The sequence below is a fragment of the Pleurodeles waltl genome, chromosome 2_1 (genome assembly GCF_031143425.1).
Source record: "Pleurodeles waltl isolate 20211129_DDA chromosome 2_1, aPleWal1.hap1.20221129, whole genome shotgun sequence".
Taxonomy (NCBI): Eukaryota; Metazoa; Chordata; class Amphibia; order Caudata; family Salamandridae; genus Pleurodeles; species Pleurodeles waltl.
The window spans coordinates 603,864,043-603,885,404 of NC_090438.1; the positions used below are offsets into that span (position 1 = coordinate 603,864,043).

The 21,362-nt window shown below is 47.5% G+C and overlaps 1 protein-coding gene across 1 annotated transcript in view; it reads left to right on the plus strand.

The window, feature by feature from the left end:
- Positions 1-21,362, plus strand: part of ANLN (anillin, actin binding protein) — a 207,525-nt gene that overhangs the window by 79,783 nt on the left and 106,380 nt on the right. The window contains 2 exon segments of the mRNA XM_069215555.1: positions 3,836-3,987; positions 18,837-18,978. Of these exon segments, the coding sequence (XP_069071656.1) occupies positions 3,836-3,987; positions 18,837-18,978 (294 nt within the window).

The window sequence follows — 21,362 nt, forward strand, 5'->3', positions numbered from 1 at the left end:
CCCCCACTTTTTGCCTGATACTGATGCTGACTTGACTGAGAAGTGTGCTTGAAACCCTGCTAACCAGGCCCCAGCACCAGTGTTCTTTCACCTAAAATGTACCATTGTCTCCACAATTGGCACAGCCCTGGCACCCAGGTAAGTCCCTTGTAACTGGTACCACTGGTACCAAGGGCCCTGATGCCAGGGAAGGTCTCTAAGGGCTGCAGCATGTCTTATGCCACCCTAGGGACCCCTCACGTAGCACACACACACTGCTTGCCAGCTTGTGTGTGCTGGTGGGGAGAAAATGACTAAGTCGACATGGCACTCCCCTCAGGGTGCCATGCCAACCTCACACTGCCTGTGGCATAGGTAAGTCACCCCTCTAGCAGGCCTTACAGCCCCAAGGCAGGGTGCACTATACCACAGGTGAGGGCATAGGTGCATGAGCACTATGCCCCTACAGTGTCTAAGCAAAACCTTAGACATTGTAAGTGCAGGGTACCCATAAGAGTATATGGTCTGGGAGTCTGTCAAAAACGAACTCCACAGCTCCATAAAGGCTACACTGAATACTGGGAAGTTTGGTATCAAACTTCTCAGAATAATAAACCCACACTGATGCCAGTGTTTGATTTATTAAAAAATGCACACAGAGGGCATCTTAGAGATGCCCCGTGTATTTTACCCAATTGTTCAGTGCAGGACTGACTGGTCTGTGCCAGCCTGCTGCTGAGAGAAGAGTTTCTGACCCCATGTGGTGAGGGCCTTTGTGCTCTCTGAGGACAGAAACAAAAGCCTGCTCTGGGTGGAGGTGCTTCACACCTCCACCCTGCAGGAACTGTAACACCTAGCAGTGAGCCTCAAAGGCTCAGGCTTCGTGTTACAATGCCCCAGGGCACTCCAGCTAGTGGAGATACCCGCCCCCTGGACACAGCCCCCACTTTTGGCGGCAAGTCCAGAGGAGATAATGAGAAAAACGAGGAGGAGTCACCCACCAGTCAGGACAGCCCCTAAGGTGACCTGAGGTGATCCCTCCATCTTTTTTTGGAGGATTCCCCCAATAGGAATAGGGATGTGCCCCCCTCCTCCCCTCAGGGAGGAGGCACAAAGAGGGTGTAGCCACCCTCAAGGACAGTAGCCATTGGCTACTGCCCTGCCAGACCTAAACACACCCCTAAATTCAGTATTTAGGGGCTCCCCAGAACCTAGGAAATCCGATTCCTGCAACCTAAGAAGAAGACTGCTAAGCTGAAAAACCCTGCAGAGAAGATGGAGACATCAACTGCTTTGGCCCCAGCTCTACCGGCCTGTCTCCCCACTTCTAAAGACACTGCTCCAGCGACGCTTTCCACAGGGACCAGCGACCTCTGAAGCCTCAGAGGACTGCCCTGCATCTAGAAGGACCAAGAACTCCAGAGGACAGCGGCTCTGTTCACCAAAGACTGCAACTTTGCAACAAAGAAGCAACTTTGAAACAACACGCGTTTCCCGCCGGAAGCGTGAGACTTTGCACTCTGCACCCAACGCCCCCGGCTCGACCTGTGGAGAACAATCACTTGAGGGAGGACTCCCCGGCGACTGCAAGACCGTGAGTAGCCAGAGTTGACCCCCCCCCCCTGAGCCGCCACAGCGACGCCTGCAGAGGGAATCCCGAGGCTCCCCCTGACCGCGACTGCCTGCTTCTAAGAACCCAACACCTGGTAGGGACACTGCACCCGCAGCCCCCAGGACCTGAAGGATCCGACCTCCAGTGCAGGAGCGACCCCCAGGTTGCCCTCTCCCTTGCCAAGGTGGTGGCTACCCCGAGGAGCCCCCCCCCCCCTTGCCTGCCTGCATCGCTGAAGAGACCCCTTGGTCTCCCATTGCTTTCTATTACAAACCCGATGCTTGTTTGCACACTGCACCCGGCCGCCCCCGTGCCGCTGAGGGTGTACTTCCTGTGTGGACTTGTGTCTCCCCCGGTGCCCTACAAAACCCCCCTGGTCTGCCCTCCAAAGACGCAGGTACTTACCTGCTGGCAGACTGGAACCGGGGCACCCCCTTCTCCATTGAAGCCTATGCGTTTTGGGCACCACTTTGACTTCTGCACCTGACCGGCCCTGAGCTGCTGGTGTGGTAACTTTGGGGTTGCTCTGAACCCCCAATGGTGGGCTACCTTGGACCCAAACTTGGACCCCGTAGGTGGTTTACTTACCTGCAAAAACTAACAAACTTACTCCCCCCAGGAACTGTTGAAAATTGCACTGTCTAGTTTTAAAATAGCTATATGTGATTTTATGTGAAAACTGTATATGCTATTTTGCTAATTCAAAGTTCCTAAAGTACCTACCTGCAATACCTTTCATTTGAAGTATTACATGTAAATCTTGAACCTGTGGTTCTTAAAATAAACTTAGACAATTCCAGGCCAATAGGTTTTTGTATAGAAAAATCTTTTCTGAGTGTGTTCCTCATTTATTGCTTGTGTGTGTACCACAAATGCTTAACACTACTCCTTTTGATAAGCCTACTGCTCAACCACACTACCACAAAATAGAGCATTAGAATTATCTATTTTTGCCACTATCTTACCTCTAAGGGGAACCCTTGGACTCTGTGCATGCTATTCCTTACTTTGAAATAGCACATACAGAGCCAACTTCCTACAAAGGAACACCCATATTCAGGGATAATCACAATGTGTGAGATGCTGTCCACCATAAAGATCGTTATTGAAGGTCAGTAACTTTGTCCTATTTATCTTTTTTGACAATGGTAGTACTTAGTGCACTGGCTAGCCCTCCCCTTGGATGTAATATGCAGTTCATTTTAATTATGATCTAAAACATTGTAATATCTCTGAAATACTGGGATTAAAACCATTGCCTTTTGTGAAATAAAAAGCAAACGTAATGTATTTTAAAAATGATTTTCTGCTTCCTTAGCTACCACCAAGTTAGCTGTTTTTCTCTTAAGTTGTAGTTATCAGCTGTTGTAGAACAGTGTAGGTCGGATTTTGCACCTTTTTAAAAAACATTTTTTTAAAAAATAGATGTACCCTTGCTTCACACATGTATTGTAGTAGACTGTTTTGCAAATTAGAGAGTTCACCTAACAATGGGTTTCACCTGCAAGAAGGCCTTGTATGTATTTACAAACAAAATCCCTTGGTAATATTTGGGAAACATGTCCAAATATACATTGTAGCAGGCAGTCTACTGATACTGTATCCATTTATTCAACAATAGTTCAAGATAGTAGCACTGTAAGGAACGTTAACAAATTTCTAGAGCTCCCCCAACCCATAGCACCTTTATAGTTGACCTTCCTTCAGCACATGCAGGGCCTGAAAGAGTTCTCTTACAGCATCACTATACTTTCCGTTCCTTCCTTTTATCTCGTTGCTTCTGGTGAACTTTCTCTCCCTTTTCCGTCCTCCCTACCACCTCAACACAACTACATCTTCTCTTGCTTATTATAACTTTCCAACAATGCTCTGAAATGGTCAAATGCTCTCCACAATTTGTCGAATCTAGCCTCTTTTCTCTTCCATCATTTCTTTTAAGTTCACTGTATCGTTTCTCTCCTGGTTTCTTTTATCTCACCAACTTAATTTTTGTTCAACATTTTTTCTTTAATAACTTTAATGTACCTTACTTGATGTAATTCTGCACCGTAATTTGCCAGAAGTAACCCTTTATTAAAACTGTAATTCGGCCTAAATGTGCTCTTGTGCATTGCTTTCATGCATTGTGTGAGATGCTAATTTGTCGCCTGATACTTGAGATGTAACTTAAAACTGTAGCAAGAGAAAACTATTGAAACTGTACGTCTCAGTGTATGTTTTGACCTTCGTCTTTTTTCATTGTAGGCTTTACTGTCCCCTTCAAGTAGAACTCTGGAGACTAGCAGCACCTCATGTGACAGCCCTAAATCTGGAAAATTCCAGCGGACACGTGTGCCTAGAGCTTCTTCAGGAGACAGTTTAGACTCTGTAGCTGAAGATCATAACTTGCTTTATAGGTAACTACGATTTAAGAGTTTAGCTTGAATTCTTCCATGTAATTCTAAGTTCAGCATTCCTCATTCGTAACCTATTCTGCTGATTAGATTTGATGATAGTTGCCTGCCTAGATCCAGAATACCCAGGTGTAAAGAAATGGCTCCCTGTTGCAGTTACCCCCCACTTTTTGCCTGATACTGATGCTGACTTGACTGAGAAGTGTGCTGGGACCCTGCTAACCAGGCCCCAGCACCAGTGTTCTTTCACCTAAAATGTACCATTGTTTCCACAATTGGCACAACCCTGGCACCTAGGTAAGTCCCTTGTAACTGGTACCCCTGGTACCAAGGGCCCTGATGCCAGGGAATGTCTCTAAGGGCTGCAGCATGTCTTATGCCACCCTAGGGACCCCTCACTCAGCACAGACACACTGCTTGCCAGCTTGTGTGTGCTGATGGGGAGAAAATGACTAAGTCGACATGGCACTCCCCTCAGGGTGCCATGCCAACCTCCCACTGCCTGTGGCATAGGTAAGTCACCCCTCTAGTAGGCCTTACAGCCCTAAGGCAGGGTGCACTATACCACAGGTGAGGGCATATGTGCATGAGCACTATGCCCCTACAGTGTCTAAGCAAAACCTTAGACATTGTAAGTGCAGGGTAGCCATAAGAGTATATGGGCTGGGAGTCTGTCAAAAACGAACTCCACAGCTCCATAATGGCTACACTGAATACTGGGAAGTTTAGTATCAAACTTCTCAGAATAATAAACCCACACTGATGCCAGTGTTGGATTTATTAAAAAATGCACACAGAGGGCATCTTAGAGATACCCCCTGTATTTTACCCAATTGTTCAGTGCAGGACTGACTGGTCTGTGCCAGCCTGCTGCTGAGAGACGAGTGTCTGACCTCATGCGGTGAGAGCCTTTGTGCTCTCTGAGGACAGAAACAAAGCCTGCTCTGGGTGAAGGTGCTTCACACCTCCCCCCTGCAGGAACTGTAACACCTAGCAGTGAGCTTCAAAGGCTCAAGCTTCGTGTTACAATGCCCCAGGGCACTCCAGCTAGTGGAGATGCCCGCCTCCTGGACCCAGCCCCCACTTTTGGCGGCAAGTCCAGGAGAGATAATGAGAAAAACAAGGAGTCGTCACTGGCCAGTCAGGACAGCCCCTAAGGTGTCCTGAGCTGAGGTGACTCTGACTTTTAGAAATCCTCCATCTTGTAGAAGGAGGATTCCCCCAATAGGGATAGGAATGTGACCCCCTCCCCTTGGGAGGAGGCACAAAGAGGGTGTACCCACCCTCCGGGCTAGTAGCCATTGGCTACTAACCCCCCAGACCTAAACACGCCCTTAAATTTAGTATTTAAGGGCTACCCTGAACCCTAGAAAATTAGATTCCTGCAACTACAAGAAGGACTGCCCAGCTGAAAACCCCTGCAGAGGAAGACCAGAAGACAACAACTGCCTTGGCTCCAGAAACTCACCGGCCTGTCTCCTGCCTTCCAAAGAACTCTGCTCCAGCGACGCCTTCCTAAGGGACCAGCGACCTCTGAATCCTCTGAGGACTGCCCTGCTTCGACGACGACAAGAAACTCCCGAGGACAGCGGACCTGCTCCAAAAAGACTGCAACTTTGTTTCAAGAAGCAGCTTTAAAGAACCCTGCAACTCCCCGCAAGAAGTGTGAGACTTGCAACACTGCACCCGGCGACCCCGACTCGCCTGGTGGAGAACCAACACCTCAGGGTGGACCCCCGGACTACTCTACGACTGTGAGTACCAAAACCCGTCCCCCCTGGGCCCCCACAGCGCCGCCTGCAGAGGGAATCCCGAGGCTTCCCCTGACCGCGACTCTCTGAAACCTAAGTCCCGACGCCTGGAAAAGACCCTGCACCCGCAGCCCTCAGGACCTGAAGGACCGGACTTTCACTGCAGAAGTGACCCCCAGGAGTCCCTCTCCCTTGCCCAAGTGGAGGTTTCCCCGAGGAAGCCCCCCCTTGCCTGCCTGCAGCGCTGAAGAGATCCCTTGATCTCTCATTGACTAACATTGCGAACCCGACGCTTGTTCTAACACTGCACCCGGCCGCCCCCGCGCCGCTGAGGGTGAAATTTCTGTGTGGGCTTGTGTCCCCCCCCGGTGCCCTACAAAACCCCCCTGGTCTGCCCTCCGAAGACACGGGTACTTACCTGCAAGCAGACCGGAACCGGGGCACCCCCTTCTCTCCATTATAGCCTATGCGTTTTGGGCACCACTTTGAACTCTGCACCTGACCGGCCCTGAGCTGCTCGTGTGGTAACTTTGGGGTTGCTCTGAACCCCCAACGGTGGGCTACCTTGGACCAAGAACTGAACCCTGTAAGGGTCTTACTTACCTGGTAAAACTAACAAAAACTTACCTCCCCCAGGAACTGTGAAAATTGCACTAAGTGTCCACTTTTGAAATAGCTATTTGTGAATAACTTGAAAAGTATACATGCAATTGAAATGATTCAAAGTTCCTAATGTACTTACCTGCAATACCTTTCAAACAAGATATTACATGTTAAATTTGAACCTGTGGTTCTTAAAATAAACTAAGAAAATATATTTTTCTATACAAAACCAATTGGCTGGATTTGTCTCTGAGTGTGTGTACCTCATTTATTGTCTATGTGTATGTACAACAAATGCTTAACACTACTCCTTGGATAAGCCTACTGCTCGACCACACTACCACAAAATAGAGCATTAGTATTATCTCTTTTTACCACTATTTTACCTCTAAGGGGAACCCTTGGACTCTGTGCATGCTATTCCTTACTTTGAAATAGCACACACAGAGCCAACTTCCTACACCAGGCTTCTGTCTAATCTTGGAAGTATAGCGAAAGCTGGACCTGGTCTGGCTTGATCACTTTTTCTGCTTAAGGTGCAGTACGCCTACAACCTTATTTCTTGATGTGTAGTGTGCATGGAAATTCTCAGCACATCGGTCCATCTGTATTTTTCGTGGTTAAAAATGGGCACAAAGTGTTTTTCGGGGCTTCCCTCACTTCGGTAGCCGTATTAGAGGAACTTTAATTTCTTGTGTAGTCTCCAGTTTTGGGCATAATGCAGACAATTCAGTCTGTGGAGAACACCGATATGAGACATTTGTCTGGGTTTGTGTAATGATGCAGGAAGGCTGCTGCTGAGGGCCAGGATCCCTGTGAAGAGATAAGTGGCGGCATTTAAACCAAGTAACTGCATCCCGTAATGGTAGTATCTGTTAATTTCTGTAAACTTGAGGGAGTTTGGGTGGTCCTTTAGCCTGGGCACTTGATAGTAGCCTTCCTTAAAGTTCATCACAAACATCCATTTCTGATGGATACAACTACCTGTGGATTCCTCACCTAATGAATTCTCCCATGGCGCCAGCATTCGACGGAAATCTTCTTCCTAGTCTCTGCACGTCGACGAGGACGTCACTCTAGCCCACGCGACGCCGTCTGACGTCATACAGGCAATAAGAGGTCCTCGGCGACGTGCCGACGTCAGTTCCCTTTTTTCCGTGCATTCGAAACGGTTATCTTCGAGGGAGCAACTGTTACTTTTGTGGTTACAGTGTATTTTTGCTGCTTAGTCTTTCGCTGTGGTAATAATGTCGCAGAGAAAGTCTGGATTCAAGCCTTGTCGTGAGTGTGGAGGCAAGATGTCAGTGACGGATCCTCATTCCGACTGCCTTTGGTGTTTGAGCTCCGACCACGACGTCTCGACTTGTGATTCATGCCAGCACATGAATCCAAAAGCCCTCAAGGAACGTGAGGCGAAGCTGTTTATGGCAAAATCGAAAAAGGAGAAGCATCACAAGAAGTCTTCTTCGCCAAGACATCGGCGTCATCGAGACTCCCGGCGCCGTAGAGAATCTCGGCGTCATTCAAAGGAGACTAGTTCCAGGTCTTCGGATCGGCGCCGAAGGACATGGGAGATCAGTCCCACGGTTACGCCGCATCCTTCGACGCCGTTGCCCTCTCCGGCGTCTCCGACTTCACCTGGACAGGCGTCGGTGATTGAGGTATTGGAGCCTCAGGTGTTATCTCCGGCGTCGCAGACGTCGAGGCCGGCGTCTGGGTCGCCTCCGAGACAGGCACCCCAGTATCCGGCTTTTTCCACCCCTGGAGCCGATAGTTCCGCATTCTTGAATGCGATGTATGCCATCTTCCAACAGATGGCTCCAGGGGGTGCTCCGGCTGGGCCTTTGGCCTTTTCATTGGGTGATCCTTCGCCTCTTCGGCCGGCACCCTTTATGCCCTTTCTCCCTTTTGGGAACGTGGGCTCGGCGCCGGTGTCGGCGCCGGTGGCCGCTCCGGTGGCTTCAGAGGGATTGGCCCCAGGGATTTCCATCCCGTCGACGTCGGGATTTCGGCCTGTGACTCCGGTGGGTCCATCTGCTTCGACTGCTCTTTCGTCGGCGCCGGCGGAGGCATTGTCGACTCCGCGTATTGAACAACGGCTTCATTCGAGGAGACGTGCTCTCTGTGTATTAGAGGAGCAGGAGTACCAACGAGCCCTGGAGGAAGGAGAGCTAGGGGACTCGGGTGATGGGCTGTGTGGTCTGGAGTCGGCCAGTGGGCTGGACACTTCCCCTGAGTGGGATCTTTCGTCTCCGGGAGAATATACTGAGGAGGCTGCTTCCTTTCACGCAGTGGTACGGAAGGCAGCTAGTTTTTTGGACCTGCCTTTGCCGGTGGTGGAGGCTAAACAAAACCTTCTAACAGAGGTGCTACATCCGGCCTCAGCTGCGGCGGAGCCTCTTTTGCCATTTAATGACGCTCTGCTGGATCCGGTGTTAGAGGTGTGGAAGAGGCCGGCATCTTCCCCAGCAGTTCACAGAGCCGTGGCCAGGAGGTATCGGGCGGCTCCAACTGACCCTGGTTTTCTGTCTAGGCACCCTACGCCGGAGAGCTTGGTGGTGCAGGCCTCCTGTTCATCCAAGTCAGCGCCTGGTTCTTTCCCGACGGTGCCTGGGGACAGAGATTCAAAGAAACTGGAGGCGCAGTCCAAGAAGATTTTTTCGTCCTGCAGTCTGAAGGCCACCAACGCAACCTGTATCCTGGGGAGGTATATTCATGCTCTGATGGATGACATTTCCTCATCATTTACAGAGCTTCCCCAGGGTCTTTTGGATTTTGTTTGAAATGCCCAGGCTGCTGCGACCCAGATTATCCAGACTGGACTGGATACGACCGACTCGGTAGCCAGAGCAATGGGCACAACTGTGGTGGCAAGGAGGCAGGCCTGGCTCCGTAACTCTGGCTTTTCTGCGGATGTACAGTCCACATTGTTGGATCTCCCGTTTGATGGGGACAAGCTGTTTGGAGCCAAGGCTGATTCGGCCTTGGAACGTTTTAAGGAGAGCAGGGCCACGGCTAAGTCGTTTGGGCTCCAAGCTCCTTCTTCCACGGCCTCTTCCAGATTTTTCAGGAGGTTTCGTGGATTTGGGCGTGGCTCTTCCTCCTCTTCCTTTCGGGGAAGATATCAGCAACCTGCCTCTTCCCATCCCTATAGATCTTTTAGAGGGAGAGGTAGGGTCCGCACCAGAGGAGCCTCTCAGCAGCACTCTGCCTCTTCCTCATCCTCTGGCGGGGTGCAGCAGGGGAAGCAGCCTTAGGCTTCCACCATTTCCCACTCACTCCTCTCCTGTAGGGGGAAGATTACAGCATTTTCTCACCAAATGGAAGACTGTTACAATGGACACTTGGGTTCTCAGTATTGTGGGAAAAGGCTACACCCTTCCCTTTCGGGAGTTCCCGCCCCTCATCCCGCCCCGCCCTTCTTATTGTTCAGAAGAACACCTCCTGTTGCTAGAACAGGAGGTACAAGCCCTCCTTTCAAAGGGCGCGGTGGAGTTGGTCCCAGAGCAGGAAAGGGGTCGAGGATGTTACTCAAGGTATTTCCTGATTCCCAAGAAGGATGGTTGTTTGAGACCAATCCTGGACCTGAGGATCTTGAATTGGTTCCTCAAGCAGGAAAAGTTCAAGATGCTGACCCTAGCACAGGTGCTTTTGGCGTTGAACAAGGAAGACTGGATGGTGTCTGTCGACTTGCAGGATGCTTACTTTCATATCCCGATACTCAAGTCACACAGGAAGTATCTCCGGTTTGTGGTGGGATCGCAGCACTATCAGTTTGCGGTCCTTCCGTTTGGTCTTACTTCAGCACCTCGAGTCTTCACGAAGGTGATGTCGGTGGTTGCGGCAGAACTCAGAAGGAAGGGGATAGCAGTATTCCCTTACTTGGACGACTGGTTGATCAAAGCCAAGTCCCCGGAGCTTGTGTCGCATCATCTGCAGTCAACAACCCAGTTGTTGTTCGACCTGGGTTTTTCAGTGAACGAGCCCAAATCTCACCTAGAGCCCTCTCAGCGCCTCCTGTTCATAGGGGCAGTACTGGCTACAACATTGGGTCGGGCCTTTCTTCCGCCTCAGCGGATTCAAGATATTCAGGATTTGGTTCCAATGTTTCGAAATGGAGCGGTAGTTCCAGTCCTCAAGGTCCTTCGTCTGCTCGGTCTGTTTGCCTCCTGCATTCTGTTGGTCACGCATGCTCGCTGGCACATGAGGGCTCTTCAGTGGTGCCTCCGAAGGCAGTGGTCTCAACACAAAGGGGATCTAGAGAGTACTGTCAAGATCTCCAGAGATGCTGCTGTGGATTTGAAGTGGTGGATTGCAAGCAACAATCTTTCACAAGGAAAGCCGTTCCAGCAGTCGCCACCAGTGGCCACAGTCATAACGGATGCTTCCACTCTAGGGTGGGGAGCTCATCTGGGGGATCTGGAGATCAAAGGCCTTTGGTCTCCAGAGGAACAGATGTTTCACATCAATCTGTTAGAGTTACGGGCTGTACGTCTGGCTCTCAAGGCCTTCCTCCCTTCCCTTTGTGGTCAGTCGGTACAGGTCCTAACGGACAATATTACCACGATGTGGTACATAAACAAGCAGGGAGGAGTGGGGTCGTACCTTCTCTGCAGAGAAGCTCTTCGACTATGGTCCTGGGCAAAGGACCATCAGATTTGCTTGATAGCAAACCATCTGGCTGGAGTCTTGAACGTGCGTGCGGACAGTCTCAGTCGCCAATTCTCGGCAGACCACGAGTGGCGTCTCCATCCAGATCAAGTCCGTTTAATCTTCAAGAAGTGGGGGTTTCCTCGGGTAGATCCGTTTGCCACTCGAGAGAACGCGCATTGTCCGTTATTCTGCAGCCTCCAGTATCCGATGCAGGGAGCGTTGGGGGACGCGTTTCAAATAACCTGGTGCGGCCAGTTGCTTTACGCGTTTCCTCCCATACCCTTGATTCCTTGAGTATTGAGGAAGATTCGCCAGGACCGGGCTCTAGTCATCCTAATAGCACCGGATTGGCCAAGGAGGGTATGGTACTCCGACCTTCTCCAACTCTCAATGTGCCCTCCGCTCCGTCTCCCTTTCAGGGCAGACCTCCTCTCGCAGTCGCAGGGGCAGGTTTTACACCCCAACCTCCAGAGTCTGCACCTACATGCCTGGAGATTGAACGGGGCAACCTGAGTTCCTTCTCTCTCCCGCCTGAGGTAGTGGATGTTATATTAGCGCCAGGCGACACTCCACTAAATCTATCTACGCTAATAGATGGTCTAAATTTGTTGCGTGGTGTGGAGAGAGGCAGATTGATCCTTTGCATGCTCATCTATCGGACGTTTTGTCTTTTGCTCTGTCTCTAGCGCAGAAAGGTTGTGCAGTGGCTACCATTAAGGGTTATTTATCGGCCTTGTCAGCCTTCATATGTCTTCCAGACCAACCATCTTTATTTAAATCCCCTATTATCAGATTCTTGAAAGGTCTTCTAAATAAATATCCTCCAAAGCCATTCGTTATGCCGCAATGGGATTTGTCCTTGGTCCTGACTTTCCTTATGGGGTCCCCTTTTGAACCTATGCATTCTTGCCCCTTAAGGTATTTGGTTTTAAAAACAGTCTTCCTGATAGCTATAACATCAGCAAGGAGAGTGAGTGAGTTGCAGGCCTTATCAGTAAAGCCCCCTTATACAACTTTTTATGGGGATAAGGTGGTGTTGAGGACCAAGGCTGCTTTCCTCCCGAAGGTTGTTTCACCTTTCCATTTGGCTCAGGCAATTACTTTGTCCACGTTCTATCCTCCGCCTCATCCTTCCAAAGAGGAAGAAAGACTGCACCGTCTGGACCCAAAGAGGGCGTTGAGCTTCTTTATTGATAGAACAAAGGATTTCAGGCTGGAGGATCAGCTGTTTATTGGATACGTGGGCAAGAGGAGAGGAAAGGCAGTCCACAAGAGAACACTATCCAGGTGGGTTGTTCTTTGCATTAAAATCTGTTACTCTTTGGCAAAGAAGGATCCTCCTGAGGGCATTAGAGCTCATTCCACCAGAGCTAAGTCGGCCACTTCGGCCTTGGCCAGAGGTGTTCTTGTGGTCGACATCTGCAAGGCCGCAACTTGGTCGTCCCTTCACACTTTTGCAAAACATTACTGTTTGGATTCTGAGGTTAGAAGGGACGGCCATTTTGCACGGTCAGTGCTGCAGGATTTCTTGGTTTGACCATTTAGGCACCCACCGCCGGGCGTGGTACTGCTTTGGGACTCTATTCATTAGGTGAGGAATCCACAGGTAGTTGTATCCATCAGAAGAACGAGTTACTTACCTTCGGTAACGACTTTTCTGGTGGATACATTAGCTACCTGTGGATTCCTCACGGTCCCACCCGCCTCCCCGTTGCCTTTCTGGTCTTACCAAGTAATCCTTGAGTACGCTCCTCTTGGTCTTCGAGGGTGCAATAGATGTTGTATATAATATATTTATATATGTATATATCTTTGTGTATATACTTGATGTGTATATATATTTTAAAAAGAGAGAGTTATATATATATATAAAAGATTTACAGTTATTCATGCAATGTTGTGTATTTTTACAATGTTATGGGATGTTGCCTTGCTCTTTCATTGCATTGCCTGGTTGTTCTCATGCACGTAAAAAATGATTGGTACTGACGTCGGCACGTCGTCGAGGACCTCTTATTGCCTGTATGACGTCAGACGGCGTCGCGTGGGCTAGAGTGACGTTCTCGTCGACGTGCAAAGACTAGGAAGAAGATTTCCGTCGAATGCTGGCGCCATGGGAGAATTCATTAGGTGAGGAATCCACAGGTAGCTAATGTATCCACCAGAAAAGTCGTTACCGAAGGTAAGTAACTCGTTCTTATTGCTTTTAACAGCTTTATACAACTGAGCCAGTCAACATTCCAACCTCTGTGGAGTGAAGGAAAAATGACCCATTTCTGGGGGTCAGAAGTGCTTGATTGCTCTTAAAATGATCCTCTCCATCCCCTGCAGACGTTCTTGACAGTCTAAATAGGGCAGCATTGGCCTGGTAGATGGAGTCCATAGCAAGAGTAACACACAGCCAATTTTGCTATTGGAATGACTTGTGTGACTTTCATTTTCTGGGTCCACTAGTGGTAGTAGATTGACCATACATACTTGGTCAGACTCATGAGATCGTGCAGAGAAAGAGATTGGGTGGGAGGGGGGGTCCGACCAGTACAGCATACATGGCAATGATTTGGCAGTGGATGAGTGCCCGTCTTCTACTGCTGTATGATCTCATCTGCTATGAACAGGTTCTTTCCAACCAGGGCAATGTTAATTACTTTATCTTTAGCCTCCGGCCTGAGGTTCCAGTACTTGAGGCACCACCACAGCTGCATGGCTGGACTTGGTCATTACCCTGACAGCTATGTCAATGAGGGCCCTTTATGTCAGCAGTTTCTGTTCCAAAGCTTCCTTGGCCAGGTTAAACATACGCCAGTAATCTCCTTGTAGTGTAGTCTAGGAGCAAGGAGGTAGAACTAATACCAGAAACTAACTGGCCTGGTGGCATTATGTTACGTTTTTTGTATAGCATCTACCCCCGTTGTTATTGCATGTTAGCTCTTTTGCTATCTGGAGGGCCTTTCAGGCCTATTGATTTCTGTGTTTGGTTTTATGTTGTGTGTAGGGAGATTGCACAGTGTTCAGATTCAAAATTATTTGTCCCTGGAGTATCTTTGTGGTGAGTTATGTTTATGTGTGGGTGTGCCAAAGGACTCTTTAGTTGGGGGGCAATTGTTGTATGCTAGTCTACGGTATAGTGTGTTAAAAAAAATGTATTTATTAATACAAGAATCACAACCTCACGTAAGTGTTTTTTTGTGTGCCTGCAAGTTTATAATATGGTTATGCTAATTTTATCTGCATATTTTTGGATGTAATGTTGGTGTGTTGTGTGACGATATTTACTTGCCAGTGCTTTACCAGTCATGTGGTTTTGGTGTAGTGTTGTGCACATGATGGCGAGTTACGTGGTTCTGTCTACTGCGTGCTGTTCGTATATGGTAATATGTAGGCGAATGGAGTGTAGATCCATCAGTGGGTTTCTTCAGCCCCTTGATACCATTAAAGATGTTCTGAATCTTTAATTGGAGGTCATTTGCAAGATTCTCCTAGTGACGTCAGGGCTGAGCTGGTGATGGAGCCTGTTTGGGTTACTCTCTAAACACTACAGACTGGACAACGTGGGAGAGACTAATTGTTTGTGAAATGTTTCTCCATCTAGCTACCTAAGCCTGATGTAGATATACCCTGTAGTACCTGTACTGGACCATATCACACCCCTGTGTCTTCTTGGTAATAACATAATTTACGTTGTCTGCACAGGTACCTGTGCCTGAATCTTGGAATCTGAAGATGCAAGACTGACTAGTACTGTAAAACTTCAGCTACCTCTTTGTCTAAATCTTCACTTAATGATGTTTAATAGAAGATTTATTGGGGAGAGGTGTGAAACTGTCTAGGCATGAGTAGCACATACCATCAGCTGCACCAGAGTGATTTTCAATAATTTAGAGGGAGAGAAAATTATCAGAATGTAATGTGTATCAGAGCCGCTTGATGGGTGGTCTCCCCTACTACTTGAACAACTCTGTTTGTTAAAAGCATAGCTTTCTACCGCTTGGCACTTAAGATGTAGGTTAAACCACAGATGAAATTCCTTGGCTAGTGCTTGCTCAGTCACATATTGGCCATAAGATAAAACATTATACAGTTATGTAGTCTATTGTCTTCAGGTCCCTTGATTATCCTGTGAAAAAAAACGTATGCTCAGGTTACTTATTAGTTTGAAAAGACGACTTAAGCAAATGCCCTGCTTGCTCTAGAAGGTTTATTAACTATGACAAATTAGATTCAGGATATAGCGGAATGAGAAAGTCACAGGACTAAGAGTTTCTCAAAAGTGTTCCTTGCATTACCATACTAGAGACCTTCACCCAGGTTTGGTGTCCATCACAACTCCACCACAGTGCAAAGCATTTTGTCTAGGTGAAGAATTTCATCACCCTCAATCACACCTACAGTCCACCTTTCCTAGAACAATGGATCCCATTTAAATTATTCTAACATGAGTTTTGTTCTGATGTATAGGTAGTGATCTTAAATGTAATAACTACAATAACAAGGTGGTGGATGGAATCCTTAAATTAGTGTTGTGAAAGCTTTCATCCAGACACTGGCTTGCATGAGCCAATGAAATTATACATTTTCTTCCCATTTGTTTTTAGACGCTTTGTCTCTTTGTGCTTATAGAAGGGTGTTGTATTGCCCTTAAACAAAGTTACCACCATCACAGACTAAGCTTTGTTTTTCTCAGACCCAATGACAATACTTCAGAGTCCAGTACATGTAGTCCAAACACTTTGAGGTTACAGGCTCCTAGAACATTTTCTTCCAAATCTACTGATCTTCTTGACCTATTTCTACGACGATGGTTGATCTTGGGGGCAGGGGGGGAGAGATTTTATGGACACCAAGACATAGATGCCATGATATTCAACTGAGTACGCAAGTCTCTCAATGAACAGATTCTTGAATGCCTTCCCCATGATGTCTTTATAGTGTCTGATGGGATGCAGCACATGCTGTTCAGACTTACTGCCCCCAGTTTGAAGGTCTGCCTGGGTGAGGCAGTCACTGATCTGTAACATCCACCTCTAAATGTCTGTTTAATGCCACTGGGACCAAGTGGGGCAGTCACCTGGACCCCATGATCAGTGTTGCAGTTCAACTTGGGTGTGCAAGACCAGTGACTTTTTCTGATTTCCCCCCCCCCCCCCCCCCCCCCACGCACCCACCCCCTCCCACCCAACAATTGCCAGAGACAAAGGGCAAATTAGCAAAACAGTAGACCTAAAAAGACCCAAGAATCCGGTATAAGCTCTGTAAGCAACCTGTTGAGCAAAAGAGAAGCAGTTTGCAATCCACAATCTTTGCCAGGAAAAAAGAAGGGTGTGAACATGCAAGCAAGGATGGGAACGTGCTGCATATAGCTGCCTTACCTGTTCCTGGTAACACTGTGCATTTAAACAGGTATAGGAGTGTTAGACCTCACATCCTTGGTGTGGTCTCACCCTGTCTTTTTTGCCTCTGCTTCCCATGTTTTGACTGTGTGCTGGACTCTGTTTTTGCTGTTTTCGGTATTCTGGGCACTTTACCACTGCTGACCAGTGTTAAAGTGCAAGTGCTCCTGTGTAAAGGGTATGTGTAATTGGCTTTTCCATGGCATACTTGATTTACTAGTAAGTCCCTAGTAAAGTGCACTTAAGGTACCCAGGGCCTGTAAATCAAATGCTACTAGTGGGCCTGCAGCACTGGTTGTTCTACCCATTATAGTAGCCCTGCAAACATGTCTCAGACCTGCCACTGCAGTGTCTGTGTTCAGTTTTAAACTGACAATTCGATCTGGCAAGTGTACCCCCTTGCCAGGCCCAAACCTTTCCTTTTTATACATGTAAGGCACCACTAAGGTAGGCTGTAGGTAGCCCCATGGGCAGGGTGTAGTGTATGTTAAAGGTGGGACATGTACTAATGTGTTTTACATGTCCTAACAGGGAAATACTGCCAAATTTGATTTTCACTGTTGGAAGGCCTCTCTCTCTCAGAGGTTAACATGGGGGCTACCTTTAAATATCCTTAAAGTGCAGTTTCCCTTTGAGAGCATATAGAAATCTGGAGTTTTGGGTCTCTGAACTCACAATTTGAAAATACATATTTTAGTGAAGTTGTTTTTTAGATTGTTAGTTCGAAAATTGCACTTTTAGAAAGTGGGCATTTTCTTGCTTAAACCATTCTGTGACTTTGCCTGTTTTTGGATTCCCTATCTGGGTCAGACTGACAGTTGGGCTGTTTGTGAGTCTCCTCTAGGCAGTGACACAAAGGGAGCTGGAGTGGAGGGAGGAGTTGTCACATAGACCTGAATGGGCTGTGCCTGCCCTCACACAATACAGTCTCCAACCCCCGGGTGTGTCTGGGGTCTGGCCAAGGCAGGATCTTGTGAACAACAGAGACTTTCCTTTGAAGTTTGCCCACTTCAAAGGCAGAAAGGGGTATAAGTAGAGAACCCAAAACACTAGACTTTAGATCCCTTCTGGAACCAAGAGGAACCTCTACCAAGGAGAAGAGCTGAGAAGAAGTGCTGCCCCTGCCTGTGCTTTGTTGGACTATCCTGCAGTTGCTGTTTCTGCCTGTGAAAGGGGCCAAAGACTGGATTTTGTTGTGCATTCTTGCTTGAAGAAGAATCTCCAAGGGACTGAACTGAGGTTGCCTCCTGTTTGAAGTATCAGGGCCTTCAAAGGCTTCCTCTGCCAGCACGTGGACTCTGAGACTACGGCCTTGCCAAGTGGTGCTCTATCCAGTCCCTGGGCCCTTGAAAGGTGAAGTTGGCAGAACAAGAGCTGAAATCCACACCCAGAACGCAGTGCGGGGAAATTTTCAATGCACCTTCTGCAATGTGGCTGATAAACGTCGCACCACCCTCTTCGTGGCTAAAATCGACGTTCCACCTGCAACACGTCTGGGAGTTTGACGCATTGCGGATGGCAAAACGATGCAACTCCTGCTTGCGTCTGCTGATAACTACACAAGCCCCATGCAGCGTGGGTTTCTAACACCATGCAACTGGATTTCTTACACATCATCTCTGGGTGTCAAAGTCCGAGTTGCCCTGTCCTGAAATTGACACATTGCTCTTAAAAGGGAAAAAAACAACGCATCGCCTATGCGACCGGAGACGAGACGATGCACAGCCTCACATGCGAATGAGGAATCAACGCATCGCAAACTTTTCTTACGCACACTCGCCGGTGCGGCTTAATTTTTGATGCAAACCAGGTACTTTGTGTAAAATCAACGTTTCCATTGTTTTCTATGAAGTAAGACTCTTATTCTTTTGAAAATTCATATTTTGACGTGTGTATGTTTGTTTTTTGTCGGTTTTGGTCTTGTTTGATTTAGATAAATATTATCTATTTGTCTAAACTGGTGTGGTGTTTATTTTGTAGTGTTTTTCACAGAATTTCTGTGTGTTAGTACAAATACTTTACAAATTTGTTCCGAGATAAGCCTGACTGACTGTTTCAAGCTACCAAGGGGGTAAGCAGGGTTTATCTAACTGTGTTTCTCCATTGCCCTAACTAAAGTGAGGGTCCCTGCTTGAACAGAGTGCAGACTGACTGCCAACCAGAGACCCCATTTCTAACAAGGAGCAATTATTGATGCCACCACCAGGTGGCAGAGATGACCATAGGTTGAGAAGGAGAGCTAGAATGCTTCTTTTCTTTGATCTTTCTCCATGCTCATTACTACCCTGTTCTACTTGTGTCGGTGCTCACCACCAACAACTGCATAAATGATTTGAATGCTCTTGCTTATAGGCAAAAGCCCCTTTAAAATTACTGTTCTGTGGAGAGATTTGATAAGGAAAGACTTCAGTCTGAGTCTCACACATCCATATGCTTTTTTCATTTATTAATTCAGTATTGATGCATACCGATCTCAAAGATTCAAAGAGGTTGACCGCCCTCAAATTAAACAAATGATTGTTCGTAAGGAAGATGTCCGTGCTAAAATGGAAGAAAAAAGGACTGCAAGTACTGTAAATATCAAACAGAAAATGAAGGTATTTTTTTACCTACAAAATCTAGCTTTGCATGTGTTCAAGAATTGCACAATAACTTTAACATCACAAATGTTGAAATGTAAACATTTGAGTCATCTTTGCAGTAAAACCACTGAAATTTTACATATGTTTTAATAATTCAGCATGCACATGAGCTAATGCTTCTGTAATGTGTTATGAGTACAGATACCTGCTAGCTGTGAAGTTTCCCAGTGGGTGCAGCTCTCAAAGGTTCTTAAGGCATGCAGCTCTCTAAGGTTGTTTGTGTGTTAAGGTTGCCCGCCATTCCCTGTCAGTGTCTTGGACTCCCTTCCAGTGTCTCCAGTTCCCAGTATTAGTGTATTTCCTGATTGTTTGTTGGTGTTTTCCTACTGCTAATGTGTTGGCATGCCCTGGTCTTGCCCTGCATACACAGGCCATCCATTTAACAGTGGTCCTGAGATCATAACAGACACTTGAATATTTTCCTTTGTTCTCCATGTTTCATCTATAGAGTAAAGCAACCATATTGTTTATAATCATTTCTTACAACTCCGTTGGTTTCTCAGACAGCAAGTACATTTTTTGTCACCCTCTTAAACTTTAGTTACACTTAATTGTTTATGTAGGAAAGGGGAACATTCGTTTCTTACAATAAATTTATGAATTTATCAGAACAAAAGCCACAATTAACATTGACAGTGTTCAGAATGCAGTTCATTGCCATCATTACAAATTATTTCCATAAAGTACAGGTCACAGGCGAAAAGCCATGAGAAAAGAAAACCCTTATCATTATCACTTAGCTGACTCTCCAAAGCATCCTATACCCCTGTCCATTTAGTAATCAGTTAAATCTATTTATACAAATAATCTACAGCCATTCTCATCCCTTCAGGAAAGTGGATTATGATGTGGTGTGGTGGTAAGACCTCACCATGCAATGACTTCACAAACCTAATGAAGTCCAGTGTTTTCTTTAAGAAAACCTTCAGCTCAGTCCTGGGTAGCTGTGGCACAGAGCAGCCAGGCTTAATCAAAGGAACAAGTGTAAAGAATTTAGGAGTGCCAAAACGGGTAAAGAAGCACAACACAAAATATGAGGCTTCACTGGATCTGGTGCTGTGTCGGTTCTCTACTGCTACTGGGGAGATGAGGTGTTGGTTCCTTACTGCTTGGCAGGAGAAGTGAGGCGTTGGCTCCTTATGGTTGCATGGGAGATGATGCGGTGTCAGTGGCGAGGTGTCAGTTCCTTACGACAGGACGCAGTTGATGAATCCAGCAGTTCAATACGCGAGGCGTCTAGTTTGAAATGTCACAATCACACCATGGGCTCACAGGTGCCTGCCGCGGAGTCGGTTGTCACGGATGTCAGGGCACAGCACTCAGGACTTGTGCTGTGGCAGGACTTCGGAGGTGCTACAGCAGCGTAGGTCACGGTGGTTACACTCAGCGGGGACCACGGCTCCAGTTCAGGCAGGGACATTGAGTCAGACCGTGACGCTGGTTCTGAAGTCGCTCTAGAGTCCGTATGCTTGTTTCTTCTTGGTTGCGTCAGAACTCCCTCCCAAGGGTCCAGGAAACCAATTTGGCACCACTTGGCAGGTCCGGACTCTCAGTAAGAGAACCCAGGTGCTGGCAGATGAAGTCTTTGATGTCCCTGAGACTTCTAACAGGAGGCAAGCTCCGCCCAAGCCCTTGGAGAACCTTTGGAAGAAGGATGGAGAAAGCAAAGTCCAGTCCTTTCACTCAACAGGACAGAAGCATCAAGCAGCAGGCCAGCACAGCAACGCGACAGGCAGAGTGGCAGTCCCTCCTACTGCATCTAGCACTTCTTCCTGGCAGAATGTCCTCAATCCAGAAGGATTTTAACTTTGTGGATTCAGAGGTCCAGCAGATATACCCATTTCTGCCTTTTGGAGTAGGCAAACTTCAAAGAAAAGTCTTTGTAGTGCACAAGACCCTGCCTTTCCTGCTCTGGCCCCAGACGCACGCCAGGCTTTGGAGACTGCTTTGTGTAAGGTCAGGCACAGCCCTATCCGGGTGCAAGTGTCAGCTTCTCACACCACTCTACCGAAGTAAGACCCATCAGGATATGCAGGGCACACCTCAGCTCCCTCTGTGTCTCTGTCTAGAGTGAATTCACAAACAGCCCAACTGTCTTCCTGTCCCAGACGGTATTCCAAAGCTAGTCAGAAGGACAGAATGGTTAAACAAGAAAATGCCAACTTTCTGAAAATGGCATTTTCAAACTTAGAATTTACACACACAAAAACTTCACCAAAAGATGTATTTTTAAATTGTTTTCAGAGACCCCAAACTCCATAACTCTTTCTGCCCCCAGTGCGAAATTACACTGAAAAGATAATTCAAGGCAATCCCCATGTCACCCTACGAGAAAGATA